We start from the raw sequence: 17,896 nt of genomic DNA on the forward strand, positions 1-17,896 counted from the left end.
GACTCAGCCTGTCCATACAATTTCTGAATCTGATCAATGTTAATCTTGTTAAATGGGCAATCTGCAGTTGCTACATCCATTTTGCACCATAAATGGTATATAATATATATAATATAATGGTATATATAATGGTATATACCCATTGATACAACTATCGTACACAATAATGTCATTAGTCATACCTCATCAGAACCCAAAATATTAGCTTGTATTATTCCATTGGTTGTAAACAAGGTTAATGTAAACAAACACTATCAGTGAAGGCTGGTGGAAGGAGCTATAGGATGATGGACTCATTGTAATGGCTGGAATGGAATACTGGAATGGTATCAAACACATGGAAACCACATGTTTTACTCCGTTCCATTAATTCCACTCCCGCTCCTCCCACCAGCCTCCTCTGCATTGTATAGCCTCAAACCATGGTTACAACTTTAACTTGGATATCATGGATGGTCAGTCCTTGCATCCATAGCTCTGTCTATGTATTTAAGTGGTAACATTTCTCCAGGCTCATCCCTCAGATTTTTTACCAAAACAGTATTGTTTCAACTACCGATTGGTCCTTTTAAAGTTAAATTGCTTGACGAATCTTTTTACCATTTTTGGATTGGCTGTGAAGAGCGGTGCATTCTGGGTAGGACGTCAGCGCGTCCATATCTGTATTTTACTGCTGCTGAAGGAGAGAAACTGGAGTCATGAAAGGGATCCGAACTCTAAATAAATTATCCGTGAGTCTCGTTACTTTATCCTATTAAACGTGTATTTTACAACGATGTATCATGAGGTTTCGTGCATTCTTTCCGTTGGGGAGTCAATTAGAACCCACCCGCGGACTCGCCGGCTAAATTGCCAAGGTTGGCTAGTGGAAACGGATGGTTAATTAGCCTGTCGGTTACCGTAGCTAAAGTTAGCTAGGCGCGCTTACTTCTATAATCTTGACCGAGATAATGTATCCAATCGGTTTCATGAACCTATAATAGCCTCATTTGTAAGTAAGAATGGCTATGTACTACATTTTACAATGGCATGTTCTCTACTGGCGACTCGCTGGCAGGCTGTATTGCTAGCTAGCTGTCACGTAGCCCATGGTTCCATCCAGCTCAACCCACTGAAGGTCATTGCGGTTCTGCTGGTTTTTCAGATCAATCCCGCACTGACAATCCAAGCCAGGTGACATGCCATGGAACATTCAATGTCTCAATTCACCGATCAAGTCTCATTGCAATGTTGATTGGTAGTGATGGGATTAAGTATCTGGCAGTTTTAGCTACGAAGGTCTGACAATAAACCACCGGCTTTCTCCCGTATTATCTAGTATACTGTTGATTTCTAGGAAGCTTGACAAGTTAATGTTTTGATATTGCCCTGTTTTTGAACAATGTATTATAGTATATCTGGAGTGTGCTGCAGAATTCCCAGTGCTACTTGCTAATGCTTGACATCCAAAGCATCAGCATTGAGATGTTTTAATGTAGACTACTCAGACAATTCGCAGTGGCAGCCAAGTGTTTGGTGTCTAGCTCAGCTGTCTGCAGATAGGCTTAGCTGACAAAAAGAAACGTCCTCTCTCTTTCAACTGTTTATTTTCATCAAACTTAACATATGTTAATACAAATTTACACAAGATTCAACAACAAACTGAACAAGTTCCAGACACCAGCGATGGTAGGTTTGTGCATCTAAGTGATGTGGTCGCCAGTGATGTCTGGTGCCAGTTCTTGCTGTGAGATGTCGCCCTCGACCTCCGATCCAACTGGTCCCAGGCATGCTCAATGGGATTGAGATCCGGGCTCTTTGCTGGCCAAGTCAGAACACTGACATTCCTGTCTTGCAGGAAATCATGCACAGAACGAGCAGTATGGCTGGTGGCATTGTCACGCTGGAGGGTCATGTCAGGATGAGCCTGCAGGAAGGGTACCACATGAGGGAGGAGGATGTAGTCCCTGTAATGCACAGCGGTGAGATTGCCTGCAATAACAAGAAGCTCAGCCCAATGATGCTGTGACACACTGCCCCAGACCATGACGGACCCTCCACCTCCAAGTCGATGCCACTCCAGAGTACAAGCCTCGGTGTAACACTCATTTCTTCGATGATAAACGCGGATCCGACCATCACCCCGGTGAGACAAAACCGCAACTTTTTGCCAGTCCTGTCTGGTCCAGCGATGGTAGGTTTGTGCCTATAAGTGATGTGGTCGCCAGTGATGTCTGGTGAGGACCTGCCTTACAACAGGCCTACAAGCCCTCAATCCAGCCTCTCTCAACCTATTGCGGACAGTCTGAGCACTGATGGAGGGATTGTGCGTTCCTGGTGTAACTCGGGCAGTTGTTGCCATCCTGAACCTGTCCCGCAGGTGTGATGTTTGTATGTACCGATCCTGTGCAGGTGTTACACGTGGTCTGCCACTGCGAGGACGACCAGCTGTCCATCCTGTCTCTCTGTAGCACTGTCTTAGGCGTCTCACAGTACGGACATGGCTATTTATTGCCCTGGCCATATCTGCAGTCCTCATGCCTCCTTCGCAGCATGCCTAGGCACGTTCACACAGATGAGCAGGGACCCTGGACATCTTTGTTGTTTTTCCAGAATCAGTAGAAATGCCTCTTTAGTGTCCTAAGATTTCATAACTGTGACTTTAATTGCCTACCGTCTGTAAGCTGTTAGTGTCTTAACCGTTCCACAGGCGCATGTTCACTAATTGTTTATGGTTCATTGAACAAGCATGGGAAACAGTGTTTAAACCCTTTACAATGAAGATCTGTGAAGTTATTTGGATTTTTACTAATTGTCTTTGAAAGACAGGGTCCTGAAAAAGGGATGTTTCTTTTTTTTTGCTGAGTTTATTAGCTTTTCAGATATCAGGTTCCAGATTAGTTTAGGTCAGAGGTCTCCAACAGGTCGATTAGCTCGCAGCCCACCTACGAGAAGCTCGCCAAACAATTCTGAAAATACATGCAATTTATCAAGTATCAGACACAGCAAGCTCCCAGTTACTATCTAATCAACGCAACATTGACATTATCCAACTCCTGGTTAGCCACTATTGGCCTAAAAAGCCAAACCTAACACTATCTGCCTATTAATTTCCAACAATATTGCGTTTGTCTGTGTGGTGCGTATGTTTATCCATCACACTGTGTTAACCATTTTGTGGGTTGACAGTTTCCCCAAACCATCAATTAAATGTTAACTGCAAACTTGGTGCTTCTTCTCTGTTATAATGGCGTTCGCATCAATTATATGTGCATTCCGCCACCTACACTACAAGTTGATGATGATAATAAGGCTCTAAAAAGGAAGGAGAGAAATTGAGTAAAAAATACATTTTAAAAAATTGCATTCAAACTAACGAAATGTTAATTAAACTAAAGCTTTTCTGTTTTAAGCTGGTACCTACACAGGCTCAGAAGGATCCTGTGATGGTGGGACATATCCCGGTGGGACATATCCCGGTGACAGTAGTCCTTGCAGTGCTTCTGCCATTAAGTCTTGGGAGGCCCAAAAACTTATCGGCTGCAGATATGATGTCCAGCTTCTTGGACACTTGTGCAGTACAATTAATAACTGTGGCTATAAATGCTACAAAATACACCTTTTTCACAATAAGTGTATTCAACGTTTGCAACTGGTTGTGGCATATCCACCTCCATATCTTCTTCAGAACTGTGGCCTCTTGCCCCTTCAAAGCTCTTCACCGACTACATCCCTGATCTTTGACACCTCAACCTCTTTCACCCTAACAGGGCACTCAGGGAATTCGGAAATACGATCCCCACCACAGTTACAACATTTTACATTAAGACTCTTCAATAAGATTCCTTCCTTCTGCAAAGACTTGACACATGGCCAATCTTTTTACACTTCTTGCATTGCATCGGGTTTTGGACGAACGCTGTTACGGCGTATCTTAGGGTGGTATATACTAATTAAACAATACAGAAACTGTTCATTTTCTCCATATGTGTCAAGCGACGTGTATTAACTACTCCTGGAATTTTTGGCCTAAGATAATGATCATCAATGTCCAATAGGACGCCAGAAATAACATTTTACCGGTGCCCTGCTCCGAAAATCAAAGCTGTTCACTTCATGGGTCGATATTTTCGCGAGCCACAATGCACACTGTTTTTGCTCTTTCGATACACACAATATCAACACCATACCACTTCTGGTTACTTTGACTGTATCCACTTTTCCCAACGCCGCCTTCACCATCCTCGTGACTTCAAAAGGGTTTCCCAAATAAACATCTTTATCCAAAAAACGTACTCCAACAAGGAACGATACATTAGACTAATTTTCCACAACAACTTAAGCCCATTTTGTTCCATTCTTGTTCCATTCTTCACTGTTGTCCACTAATCTTTCACGCTAACTGTACTCGACGCGCTTTAATCGACACTTCTGCTTCCGCCATCTCACGGTCCTAGCACATTCCCCACTCACTAGATACACAATTTAAGGGGAATTACACAAAAACATTTTTTTATTTTTACATACCTCAAAAAAAAATTCTGACGTGATTTAACCGTTGACATGGACTCAGAACATCCAATTTCGTTTTTCCATGAACACTTATACTTTTGAAAGTGAAACTTAAACATCTAAAACCAGGAAAAATAAAACAGAAAACATAGTGTACAAGAGTAAGTAGTTCATTAAGAACCTGGAGAAGAGAAGAGAAATGGGCCTATTTGAAAGCTAGAGAAAAATGAGTAGCTTGCTACACTTTTTTATGTAGCTCTCATGCCAGAAAAGGTTGAAGACACCTGTTTTGGTCATTTCTGTGGAAATAACATGAAATGCTTTAATGTGGAAAATGATCTGTATGACTGCAAAAAAAATTAGTAGCTTCTATTTCTCTCTTTCATATTTTTGTCGGGTTGTCTGTACAAGCAGACACCATAATCTCTTCTGACAGATGTTTGACTGGGGGTTGGATCGTATCAGGTCTTTAGGATTTAGCCTTACTACCGCGTGAGTTTCCCTACACCTCACCCTCATCTTAACCAAGGTGCTACAGCCAATGTATGATGTGTCTTCTTGGAAGGACAAATAAGAAGGCTGCTTAACATACTACATATTTCAGGTTGGCCTGGCACCCAGTGAGTCTACCCTCCGAGTGGACTAAATATCATCAAGCATACCCACTGCTCTAGTCTAGACCATCCTCAGAATTCATCTCCCATCTTTAGGTCTAGAGGAAGCTGCTCATATCACAAAACATCCTCCTAAACAAAACCTGTTATTATGGTCATTAAAAGTCATTTGACTGGGGTCATTTGAGGACAGAAGGAAATCTAGATCCCTCCACATGAACTGAATAGTGTATCATATTGTAATTCCCAAGCTGAGGAAGTGCTGGTGAGTGTTTGTTGACATAATTTTTTTTTATCATTTCCCTCCCCAGATACGATGCTATGCAGCCAGGAGGAGTGATGTCCTCACTGAGCCCTTGGCTGGCCTGAAGGCTGGGGCGGCCCTGCCCCCCCAGAGTGTACAGGTATGTCATAGAGGCCAAGAAGTTTTCACATGGGATCACAGGAAAAACTCTGGGCCCTAGTTGTAGCCCAAACTGGGGTGTGGAGTTTTTCTTGGTGGGTCCTTGCATGGCGTGTCAGGGATGAGGATGTGCTCTACTCTATGGCTAAGCATTGTGATTATGTTCATGTGTAGACTTGTTTTAGGTACTACCATGCACACACTTTTACTTACTGTGTAGACATATTTTTCCCTCCATATTGGAAAATGAATTTTTGGTTGTGTAGTTGATCACAAGAACTTTACCTCAGTTGAACAGAATGGAATGTTTACTCTCTTACTCACTCTGCAGTTTCCAAAACAACAATGCTGCCAGTCTCACGTGTGTTCCAGCTGTGACGACATGACTCTCCCTCCCTGTATTCTCTATTAGGTGTCCAAGCTGCCCAACGGTCTAGTGATTGCATCATTGGAGAACTACTCTCCCGTGTCCAGTGTGGGTGTGTTTGTTAAAGCAGGCACTCGTTATGAGACTGTGGAGAACCAGGGAGTCAGTCATGTCCTGCGTTTGGCAGCCAACCTGGTAAGTCCCAGTGGTTTTATGAATGGATTGATCTCTTTGACTTGTGAATGACTTCAACAATAAGGGAAATTTCCATCACAACTACACTGTTTTTTTAAAAAGTCCTTAAGTTAATGAATGAACACTGTCACTGTTGTTGTTTTCAGACTACTAAGGGAGCGTCTGCGTTCAGGATCTGTCGTGGTGTGGAGGCAGTGGGGGGTAGTCTGAGGTCAGTGAGTATGGAGAGTACAGCACTATGTCCCCTCCCTCCCTGTCCCCTAACCCCATTTTTGTCCTCATGCAGAGTATACATTATACTGTTTCCTATCTCCACATACAGAGTGTATGCTACAATATACCCTCTGTTACCCTGTATGGCTCAGTTGGTAGAGCATGGTGCTTGTACCGCCAGGGTTGTGGGTACGATTCTCGGGGCCAACCATAAGTAAAATGTATGTACGCATGACTATAAGTCGCTTTGGATAAAAGCGTCTGCTAAATGGAATATTATTATTATATTATACACTTGTGTTGTGTACCCCTTCCCTCCTTGTCCCTTATTCCTCCTGTGTCCCCGCCTGACTTGCCGTAAATAAACGTAAATGTAGGAGGCAGTGAAACATTAACACCAACTTCAACACCCATACCTCACACAAGCTATAGCTTCACTACATTATAGATGCACACATATACAGTTGCCCTCGAGTCAACAGGGGGCTCACGTTTTAGGATAGAGCAGAATGAACAAGATGAGAGAAGCAGGTCACATGCAGGTTGACATTTATTATTTATTATGTGTTCCGCTAGATGGGCCAGCTGCAAAGTCAAAATTGGCTATATCGTAAACGAAGTTATGAAAACATGTGTTTTTTTTTCCCGTCTCAATTTAAGGTTAGCAGTATGGTTAAGTTTAGATTTAAAATCAGATTTTATGACTTTGTGGCTGTGCCAGCTAGTGACCACCCTGTAGAGCTGCCTCCAGTACATGAATCATCCCAGTAAATGCCAATCTGCACACACAGCACAAGAATGTTCCTATTTTCACCTCATTCCAAAGCAATGTGCATCATAGCTAGTCTAGTCTGGAGGATGTAGCTTACATGTCTGTTTTCTGTATGTCCGCAGCGTAACGTCATCGAGGGAGACCATGGTTTACTCTGTGGAGTGTTTGAGAGACCACTTGTAAGTACCCTTACTACCGCAGCCAGACTCCCTCAAAGTGTGTGGGTTTACTTTGGTGTTGAATTGATGGATGAGGAAACTTGAATTACGGACACGTTGTATGCGAGGACAGGGTTGATTCATGGTGTAATTAGCTCCTGTGTTTCTTACCTATTTATCATAGAGGCTTCCCATAGGGCCACTTGAGATCATCTTGATTCATCATCTACAGTGGCAAGAAACAGTATGTGAACCCTTTGGAATTACCTGGATTTCTGCATAAATTGGTAATCAAATTTGATCTGATCTTCATCTAAGTCACAACAATAGACAAACGTAGTGTGCTTAAACTAATAACACACAAATTATTGTATTTTTCTTGTCTATATTGAATACATAAATTAAACATTCAGTGTAGGGTGGAAAAAGTATGTGAACCCCTAGGTTAATGACTTCTCCAAAAGCTAATAGGAGTCAGGAGTCAGCTAACCTGGAGTCCAATCAATGAGACGAGATTGGAGATGTTGGTTAGAGCTACCTTTCCCTATAAAAACCACTCACAAAATTTGAGTTTGCTATTCACAAGAAGCATCGCCTGATGTGAACCATGCCTCGAACAAAAGAGATCTCAGAAAAATGGTTGACTTACATAAAGCTGGAAAGGGTTACAAAAGTATCTCTTAAAGCCTTGATGTTCATCAGTCCACGGTAAGACAAATTGTCTATAAAAGTTCAGCACTGTTGTTACTCTCCCTCGGAGTGGCCGTCCTGCAAAGATGAAGAATGATAGACGCAGAATGCTCAATGAGGTTAATTAAGAAGAATCCTAGAGTGTCAGCTAAAGACTTACAGAATCTCTGACGAGTCTACGATACATAAAACACTAAACAAGAATGGTGTTCATGGGAGGACACCACGGAAGAAGCCACTGCTGTCCAAAAAAACACTGCTGCACATCTGAAGTTTGCAAAAGTGCACCTGGATGTTCCACAGCGCTACTGGCAAAATATTCTGTGGACAGATGAAACTACAGTTGTGTGTTCCTTCCAAACAACTCAACACTTTGGAGGAAAAAAGGCACAGCACACCAAAACCTCATCCCAACTGTAAAGTATGGTGGAGGGAGCATCATGGTTTGAGGCTGCCTCAGGGCCTGGACATTTTGCTAAAATCGACGGGAAAAATGAATTCCCAAGTTTATCAAGACATTTTGCAGGAGATTATTAGGCTATCTGCCGGCCAATTGAAGCTCAACAGAAGTTGGGTGATGCAACAGGACAACGACCCAAAACACAGAAGTAAATCAACAATAGAATGGCCACATCCGGACTGATGGCAGCCCATTCTTGCATAATCAATGCTTGGACTTTGTCAGAATTTGTGGGTTTTTGTTTGTCCACCCGCCTCTTGAGGATTGACCACAAGTTGTCAATGGGATTAAGGTCTGGGGAGTTTCCTGGCCATGGACCCAAAATATCAATGTTTTGTTCCCCGAGCCACTTAGTTATCACTTTTGCCTTATGGCAAGGTGCTCCATCATGCTGGAAAAGGCATTGTTCGTCACCAAACTGTTCCTGGATGGTTGGGAGAAGTTGCTCTTGGAGGATGTTGGTACCATTCTTTATTCATGGCTGTGTTCTTAGGCAAAATTGTGAGTGAGCCCACTTCCTTGGCTGAAAAGCAACCCCACACATGAATGGTCTCAGGATGCTTTACTGTTGGCATGACACAGGACTGAGGATAGCGCTCGCCTTGTCTTCTCCGGAAAAGCTTTTTTCCGGATGCCCCACACAATTGGAAAGGGGATTCATCAGAGAAAATGACTTCACCCCAGTCCTCAGCAGTCCAATCCCTGTACCTTTTGCAGAATATCAGTCTGTCCCTGATGTTTTTCCTGGAGAGAAGTGGCTTCTCTGCTGCCCTTCTTGACACCAGGCCACCCTCCAAAAGTCTTCGCCTCACTGTGCGTGCAGATGCACTCACACCTGCCTGCTGCCATTCCTGAGCAAGCTCTGTACTGCTGGTGCCCTGAACCCACAGCTGAATCAACTTTAGGAGACGGTCCTGGCGCTTGCTGGACTTTCTTGGGCGCCCTGAAGCCTTCACAACAAGGAGAGCGGTTCAATTGAAGTTATTGATGATCCGATAAATAGTTGATTTAAGTGCAATCTTACTAGCTGCAATATCCTTGCCGTGAAGCCCTTTTTGTGCAAAGCTATGATGACGGCACGTGTTTCCTTAGAGGTAACCATGGTTGACAGAGGAAGAACAATGATTCCAAGCACCACCCTCCTTTTGAAGCTTCCAGTCTGTTATTCAAACTCAATCAGCATGACAGAGTGATCTCCAGAGTGATCTCCAGCCTTGTCCTCGTCAACACTCACACCTGTGTTAACGAGAGAATCACTGACATGTCAGCTGGTCCTTTTGTGGCAGGGCTGAAATGCAGTGGAAATGTTTTTTTGGGATTCAGTTCATCTGCATGGCAAAGAGGGACTTTGCAATTAATTGCAATTCATCTGATCACTCTTCATAACATTCTGGAGTTTACGCAAATTGCCATCATACAAACTGAGGCAGCAGACTTTGTTAATATTAATATTTGTGTAATTCTCAACTTTTGGCCACGACTGTACAGAAAATGTTTGTTTGAGGTTATTGCTGCCAAAGGAGGGTCAACCAGTTATTAAATCCAAGGGTTCACATACTTTTCCCATCCTGCACTGTGAATGTTTACACAGTGTGTTCAATAAAGACATGAAAACGTATAATTGTTTGTGTGTTATTAGTTTAAGCAGACTGTGTTTGTCTATTGTTGTGACTTAGATGAAGATCAGATCAAATTTGAGGACCAATTTATGCAGAAATCCAGGTATTTCCAGAGGGTTCACATACTTTTTCTTGCCACTGTATGTTGAGAGTTATGACTGTTGCATTGTCCGTGTGTGTCCATATGTTTGTCTGCCCATCCAACGTCCATCCTTCTCCTCAGAGACACAGTGATTGAGTACCTGATCAACGTGACCATGACCCCAGAGTTCCGGCCATGGGAGGTGGACGACCTGACCTCCAGGGTCAAGGTAGACCGGGCCCTGGCCCACCAGTGTTCACAGATAGGTCAGCAACACTTCCCCTCTATTCACTTTACTTGTCCAGCACGATTGCTCCTTGTTGAATTAATGTTTTATTCAATTACCAGTAGCATTTTGGTTTAGTATACATTTGTATGCTGCCAATTGTTTTTATTTTTATTTTTTTTTATTTTTTTGTCTATAGTCATTTGTCTAGCATCCTGTTATTAGTTCTCCTTGCCAACACACTGAAGTCTTTTGTTATGGGGTTTATTTCTCTGAAGGTGTCATTGAGAAGTTGCATGAAGCTGCTTACAAAAACGCTCTATCCAACTCCCTGTACTGTCCTGACTACATGGTTGGCAAAGTCAGTGGTGAACAGGTAAGACTGTTAATAGCTGTGTTTTTCACTATAGTGCTACCTTGTGTTTGTCACAGCTTAGCTCTCTCTTAAATGCTCTCCTACTTCCTTATTCCCCTTAGCTGCAGTCCTTTGTCCAGAACAATTTCACCAGTGCCAGAATGGCTCTTGTAGGACTAGGTGAGTGTGTCTGGCTGTTAGTCTTTTTGATCCAATGGCACCCTGGGTTCTCCTTTTAACATGTTGCAGCTCCTTCAGCATGTCTCCGGGGCTGTTCTGATTCCTTGGCTTACCTTTTCCCTGAAGTGTGCAGCCCCTCATGGATTAAAAAGGAATATGGTGGAAACACACTCTAGTCAATGTATTACTTTTAAATCCTTGAGGGGATATTGAGCAAGTGCACACTTCAGGAAGAAGGGTAGGGAATCGGAACAACCCTATTGATTTGGTCACAATAAGGGTCATATCCTTTGAATTAGGCTGACGTAAACACACTCTCCTTCTGTGTGTGTACGTACTGTGTACACATCACATTTCCTTTGGCCTCTGTCCAAACCCTAGAGTTAAAGGCTGTCTAAAGATATGTGGAGTAGAGGTCAGCTGTTCTGCTCCAGTATGATGCACTTTGTGTGTGTGACATGACTGCTCTCTGGTATGTACAAGTGAAAGGAAATAAATTGCTAGTTACATATTGAGATATTATTTTTGACGATATCGTATAGTTTTGATAATATCGCAATATTGATTTTGTGCTTGTTGGCGGTACTTGCCCCAAAACTTGTTCTCCATCTTCTTTTTAAATAGGGAGCCAATTTGTTTTCAGCACTTACACTACCTGTCGAACATCTCATTCCAGAATCATGGTTAATAATATGGAGTTGGTCCCCCCTTTGCTGCTATAACAGCCTCCACTCTTCTGGGAAGGCTTTCCACTAGATGTTGAAACATTGCTGCGGGGACTTGCTTCCATTAAGCCACGAGCATTAGTGAGGTCGGACACTGATGTTGGGCGATTAGGCCTGGCTCGCAGTTGGCGTTCCAAGTCATCCCAAATGTGTTCGATGGGGTTGAGGTCAGGGCTCTGTGTAGGCCATTCAAGTTCTTCCACACCGATCTCAACAAACTATTTCTTTATGGATCTCGCTTTGTGCATGTTGGCATTGTCATGCAAAAACAGGAAAGGGCCTTCCCCAAACTGTTACCACAAAGTTGGAAGCACAGAATCGTTTGGAATGTCATTGTATGCTGTAGCGTTAAGATTTCCCTTCACTGGAACTAAGGGGCCCAAACCATGAAAAACAGCCCCAGACCATTATTCCTCCTCCAAACTTTACAGTTGGTACGATGCATTGGGGCAGGTAGTGTTCTCCTGGCATCCTCCAAACCCAGATTCATCTGTCGGACTGCCATATGGTGAAGCGCGATTCATCACTCCAGAGAACACGTTTCCACTGCTCCAGAGTCCAAGTGGTTTACACCACTCCAGCCAACGCATGAACTTAAGCTTGTGTAAGGCTGCTTGCCCATGGAAACCCATTTCATGAAGCTCCTGGTGAGCAGTTATTGTGTTGATGTTGCTTCCAGAGGCAGTTTGGAACTCGGTAGTGAGTGTTACTACCCGAGGACACTCGGCAGTCCCGTTTCGTGAACTTCAAATCAAATCAAATCAAATCAAATTTTATTTGTCACATACACATGGTTAGCAGATGTTAATGCGAGTGTAGCGAAATGCTTGTGCTTCTAGTTCCGACAATGCAGTAATAACAAGTAATCTAACTAACAATTCCAAAACTACTGTCTTGTACACAGTGTAAGGGGATAAAGAATATGTACATAAGGATATATGAATGAGTGATGGTACAGAGCAGCATAGGCAAGATACAGTAGATGGTATCGGGAACTTGTGTGGCCTACCACTTCGCGGCTGAGCTGTTGTTGCTCCGAGACATTTCTACTTCACAATAACAGCACTTAGTTGACTGGGGTAGCTCTAGCAGGGCAGAAATTTGAGAAACTGACTTGTTGGAAAGGTGGCATCCTATGACAGTGCCACGTTGAAAGTCACTGAGCTCTTCAGTACAGGCCATTCTACTGCCAATGTTTGTCTATGGCGATTGCATGACTGTGTGCTCAATTTTTTCACCTGTCAGCAACGGGTGTGGCTGAAGTAGCCGAATCCACTAAGTTGAAGGGGTGTCCACATACTTTTAGCCATGTAGTATATTTCCCTTACTGATGAAGTCATTTTCTCATAGCTCTCTCATCCCTCGGCAGCAGACATATGGTGAGCAAAATATATATTGAATCGAAATAAAATCACAGTATCGAATCGCAATACATATAGAACGACACTACATATCGCTTCAGCACCTAAGTATGGTGATAATATCGTGAGGTCCCTGGCAATTCCCGGCCCTAGTATGTACCCCTGTGTGAAACACTGAACTGAGGGCATGTGATGTCTATGTGATGACAGTCCACCTGTGTGTGTGTCTCCTGCTGGCTCTCTGGTGTGTCTTCCAGTGACATGACCCCTGTCTGTGCCGTCTCTCCCCAGGTGTGAATCACTCAGTGCTGAGGCAGGTAGGAGAGCAGTTTCTCAGTGTCCGCAGTGGGGCTGGAGTTGCTGGGGCAAAGGCTGTATACCGCGGAGGTAAGACCCATAGAGAGCCTTAGAAGCAATGCACGCCTAACTGCTGAGCTCTAGTCTGGGCCACTGATTCAGTCAACCCCAGTGTGTGAGCCAAGATGGGTTGTGTGTTCGTACCCTGATGGTGGTTAACCGTGTGTGACTGTGTGTCCCTGCAGGTGAGCTGCGGGTGCAGAACGGGGCCGGTCTGGTCCACTCGCTGATCGCCAGCGAGGGCGGTGTGACTGGATCAGCAGAGGCCAATGCCTTTAGTGTGCTGCAAAGGGTTCTGGGAGCCGGGCCACACGTAAAGAGAGGCTCCAACGTCACCAGCAAACTGAGCCAGGGCATCGCCAATGCAACCACACAGCCCTTCGATGTGAGTAACTTCCCTGTTTGTTGCTACAGTTATTCCTGTGTTGTTTGTGGTCACTACAATAGAAATCGATATTCAACATAACTCCAGTTATGTAGAATTTCAGCTTTCATTGTATGATTGTCTAAATTACACACAGAGAAAAATAAAAGGTTTAGAGGTTAGAAAGCACAATGATCTTGGACTATCTTGTGTACAGAAGTTAATCTAATGCTTATTTCTCTGTCTCCTATTCAGGCCACAGCCTTCAATGCCACATACGCTGACTCTGGACTCTTTGGGGTCTACTCCATTGCCCAAGCCGACTCCGCAGGAGAGGTGAGCACACTATAATGCAGTAGTGACATAAGAACGTGTTAGAACCTGATATATGTTGATAAGTGACTGTCCCTAACAGTGACTGTCCCTCTGTACAGGTGATCAAAGCTGCCATCGCCCAGGTGACAGGGGTTGCGAAGGGAGGCGTGTCCGAGGACGATGTCACCAGAGCAAAGTGAGTTCACTAAACAACTTGGCTCATTAAGTGGACATGAAACTTGGTGCTGTCTCTCTGTGGTTTTATTTAACCTTTAACCAAGCCAGTCAGTTAGTAACAAATTCTTATTTACATTGATGGCCTAAAATAACTTCTTGCCCTGATTTGACCTTTGACCCTTTCCCCCTCTTACCTGGTAGGAAGCAGTTGAAAGCCGAGTACCTAATGTCCATGGAGAGTTCCGAGGGCCTGCTGGAGGAGATGGGGGCCCAGGCTCTGTCCAGCGGAGCCTACCACTCACCAGAGACAGTTACCCAGAGCATCGACTCTGTCAGCCACGCAGACGTCGTCAACGTGAGTACACTTCAACATTCACTACTGCTAGGGCAAGAAGGTATTATAGGCCATCAATGTAAATAAGAATTTGTTATTAACTGACTGGCTTGGTTAAAGGTTAAATAAAACCACAGAGACAGCACCAAGTTTCATGTCCACTTAATGAGCCAAGTTGTTTAGTGAACTCACTTTGCTCTGGTGACATCATCCTCGGACATGCTTCCCTTCACAACCCCTGTCACCTGGGTGATGGCAGCTTTGATCACCTGTACAGAGGGACAGGCACTGTTAGGGACAGTCACTTATCAACATATATCAGGTTCTTATGTTACTACTGCATTATTGACCTTCATGGCTAAGACATAATAAATGTGTGTGTGTGTGTATATATATGTGTATATACACACACACACACAGTTGAAGTCGGAAGTTTACATACACTTAAGTTGGAGTCATTAACTTGTTTTTCAACAACTCCACACATTTCTTGTTAACAAACTATAGTTTTGGCAAGTCGGTTAGGACATCTACTTTGTGCATGACAAAGGCATGGCTTTAGAAGCTTCTGATAGGCTAATTGACATCATTTGAGTCAATTGGAGGTGTACCTGTGGATGTATTTCAAGGCCTACCTTCAAACTCAGTGCCTCTTTGCTTGACATCATGGGAAAATCAAGACATCAGCCAAGACCTCAGAAAATAAATTGTAGACCTCCACAAGTCTGGTTCATCCTTGGGAGCAATTTCCGAACGCCTGAATGTACCACGTTTATCTGTACAAACAATAGTACGCAAGTATAAACAACATGGGACCACGCAGCCGTCATACCGCTCAGGAAGGAGACGCGTTCTGTCTCCTAGAGATGAACATACTTTGGTGCAAAAAGTGCAAATCAATCCCAGAACAGCAGCGAAGGACCATGTCAAGATGCTGGAGGAAACGGATACAAAAATATCTATATCCACAGTAAAACAAGTCCCATATTGACATAACCCGAAAGGCCGCTCAGCAAGGAAGAAGCCACTGCTCCAAAACCGCCATAAAGCCAGACTACGGTTTGCAACTGCACATGGGGACAAAGATCATACTTTTTGGAGAAATGTGCTCTGGTCTGATAAAACAAAAATAGAACTGTTTGGCCATAATGACCATCGTTATGTTTGGAGGATAAAGGGGAAGGCTTGCAAGCCGAAGAACACCATCCCAACCGTGAAACACGGGGGTGGCAGCATTATTTTGTGGGGGTGCTTTGCTTCAGGAGGGACTGGTGCTCTTCGCAAAATAGATGGCATCATGAGGATGGATAATTATGTGGATATATTGAAGCAACATCTCAAGACATCAGTCAGGAAGTTAAAGCTTTGTTGCAAATGGGTCTTCAGAATGGACAATGACCCCAAGCATACTTCCAAAGTTGTGGCAAAATGGCTTACGGACAACCAAGTCAAGGTATTGGAATGGCCATCACAAAGCCCTGACCTCAATCCTATAGAACATTTGTGTGCAGGACTGAAAAGGCGTGTGCTAGCGAGCTGGTCTACAAACCTGACTCGGTTACATCAGCTCTGTCAGGAGGAATGGGCCAAAATTCACCCAACTTATTGTGGGAAGCTTGTGGAAGGCTACCTGAAATGTTTGACCAAAGTTAAACAATTTTAAAGGCAATACTACCAAATACTAATTGAGTCTATGTAAACTTCTGACCCACTGGGAATGTGATGAAAGAAATAAAAGCTTAAATAATTCTCTCTACTATTATTCTGACATTTCACATTCTTAAAATAGTGGTGATCCTAACTGACCTAAAACAGGGAATTTTTACTAGGATTATATGTCAGGAATTGTGAAAAACTGAGTTTTAATGTATTTTGCTAAGGTGTGTGTGTAAAACATTAGGAACACCTTCCTAATATTGAGTTGCACCCCCTTTGCCCTCAGAACAGCTTCAATTCATCGGGCATGGACTCCACTAGGTGTCAAGCGTTCCACAGGGATGCTGGCCCATGTTGACTCCAATGCTTCCCAGAGTTGTGTCAGTTGGCTGGATGTCCTTTGGGTGGTGGACCATTCTTGATACACACGAAACTGTTGAGTGTGAAAAACACAGCAGCGTTTCAGTTCTTGACACTTAAATTGGTGTGCCTGGCACCTACTACCATATCCTGCTCAAAGGCTCTTAAATATTTTGTCTTGCCCATTCACCCTCTGAATGGCATGCATACACAATCCATGTCTCAAGGCTTAAAAATCCTTCTTTAACCTGTCTCCTTTCCTTCATATACACTGATTGAAGTGGATTTAACAGGTGACATAAATAAGTGATCATTGCTTTCACCTGCTCAGTCTATCATGGAAAGAACAGTCGTTCCTAATGTTTTGTACACTCCTTGTATGCCTGTGAATATTTATGGTGAATATATTGCCCCTTGGCTATGGGGGTTGCTGTCTGTATGTGCCCCTAAATCCTTCCTTTCCCTCCATGTCTATCTTCCAAACTATACCTCCATATAATGTTTGGATAAAGTGATCGGAATGCCATTCTCCAAGTAAAAAATAAAGGGGGAAAAAATAACTGAATAACATTTTTGAAGACTGATTTCTGTGTGCATCCTACATTTACGTTTATTTATAGCAGATCAGCTGGGGACACAAGGGGAATAAGGGACAATGTGATAAGTGTATTTTGTTTTTCCAGGCTGCGAGAAAGTTTGTGGACGGCAAGAAATCGATGGCAGCTAGCGGACACCTCGCCAACACACCCTTCGTGGATGAATTGTGAAAAGAAATAAACCATAAACAATGAAACAGTTATTTAACATTTTAACCTGGGCAGGTTCTGCCTGGCTGCTTACTCCAGAAAAAGGAACCTGGTTCTGATATGAAGCCCATGACTTCATCTCACAGCAAACGATAATCTTTTGTTAACAAATCATGTTAAAGTTTGTTCTACAATAATTGTACACAGGTATCAGGAATAATTATGCTTTTTGTTGTCAATTTCTCTGTATATTTTATGTAAATTCATTAAATGGTCTATCTACAGTAATGGCAGTCTGATTTGATCACCAAGATGAATGTGAGTAATGATATCTTTGTTATTCCGCCCAGCTGCTGCAGGGGGAGACTAAGAGCCTTGAAAATCTGTTGGAGCTGCTACATCAGCAAAAATGTTGCATCTAGTGTAGCAGCCAAGTATGTTAGAATGAGGGGAAAATTGTGGGGGTATTGTTTATATCAAAAATATAAACGCAACATGTTTCATGAGCTAAAATAAAAGATCCCAGAAATGTTCCATATGCACAAAAAGCTTATTTCTCTCAAATTGTGCACACAATTTTGTTAACATCCCTGGTAGTGAGCATTTATCATTTGCTAAGATAATTCATCCACCTGACAGGTGTGGCATATCAAGAAGCTGATTAAATAGCATGATC

The 17,896-nt window shown here is 43.2% G+C and overlaps 1 protein-coding gene across 1 annotated transcript; it reads left to right on the top strand.

The window, feature by feature from the left end:
• Positions 1 to 592: 592 nt before the first annotated feature.
• On the top strand, positions 593 to 17,504 carry LOC139400785 (cytochrome b-c1 complex subunit 2, mitochondrial-like). Its single transcript, XM_071145431.1, has 14 exons — positions 593 to 731; positions 5,417 to 5,509; positions 5,921 to 6,070; positions 6,217 to 6,281; positions 7,178 to 7,234; positions 10,206 to 10,330; positions 10,569 to 10,666; positions 10,768 to 10,825; positions 13,203 to 13,298; positions 13,454 to 13,653; positions 13,888 to 13,968; positions 14,067 to 14,143; positions 14,326 to 14,479; positions 17,158 to 17,504. The coding sequence occupies exons 1-14, from the start codon at positions 699 to 701 to the stop codon at positions 17,239 to 17,241; spliced, it is 1,371 nt and encodes a 456-aa protein (XP_071001532.1). The 5' UTR covers positions 593 to 698; the 3' UTR covers positions 17,242 to 17,504.
• Positions 17,505 to 17,896: the final 392 nt, after the last annotated feature.

The sequence above is a fragment of the Oncorhynchus clarkii genome, unplaced genomic scaffold (genome assembly GCF_045791955.1).
Source record: "Oncorhynchus clarkii lewisi isolate Uvic-CL-2024 unplaced genomic scaffold, UVic_Ocla_1.0 unplaced_contig_749_pilon_pilon, whole genome shotgun sequence".
Taxonomy (NCBI): Eukaryota; Metazoa; Chordata; class Actinopteri; order Salmoniformes; family Salmonidae; genus Oncorhynchus; species Oncorhynchus clarkii.

Bases quoted from the DNA above. Each gene is read 5' to 3' on its own strand.
- LOC139400785 (XM_071145431.1), top strand. From the start codon at position 699: ATGAAAGGGATCCGAACTCTAAATAAATTATCC. The intron at 7,235-10,205 runs GTAAGTACCCTT...CCTTCTCCTCAG, and splicing joins GAGTGTTTGAGAGACCACTT to AGACACAGTGATTGAGTACC. The intron at 13,299-13,453 runs GTAAGACCCATA...GTGTCCCTGCAG, and splicing joins AAAGGCTGTATACCGCGGAG to GTGAGCTGCGGGTGCAGAAC.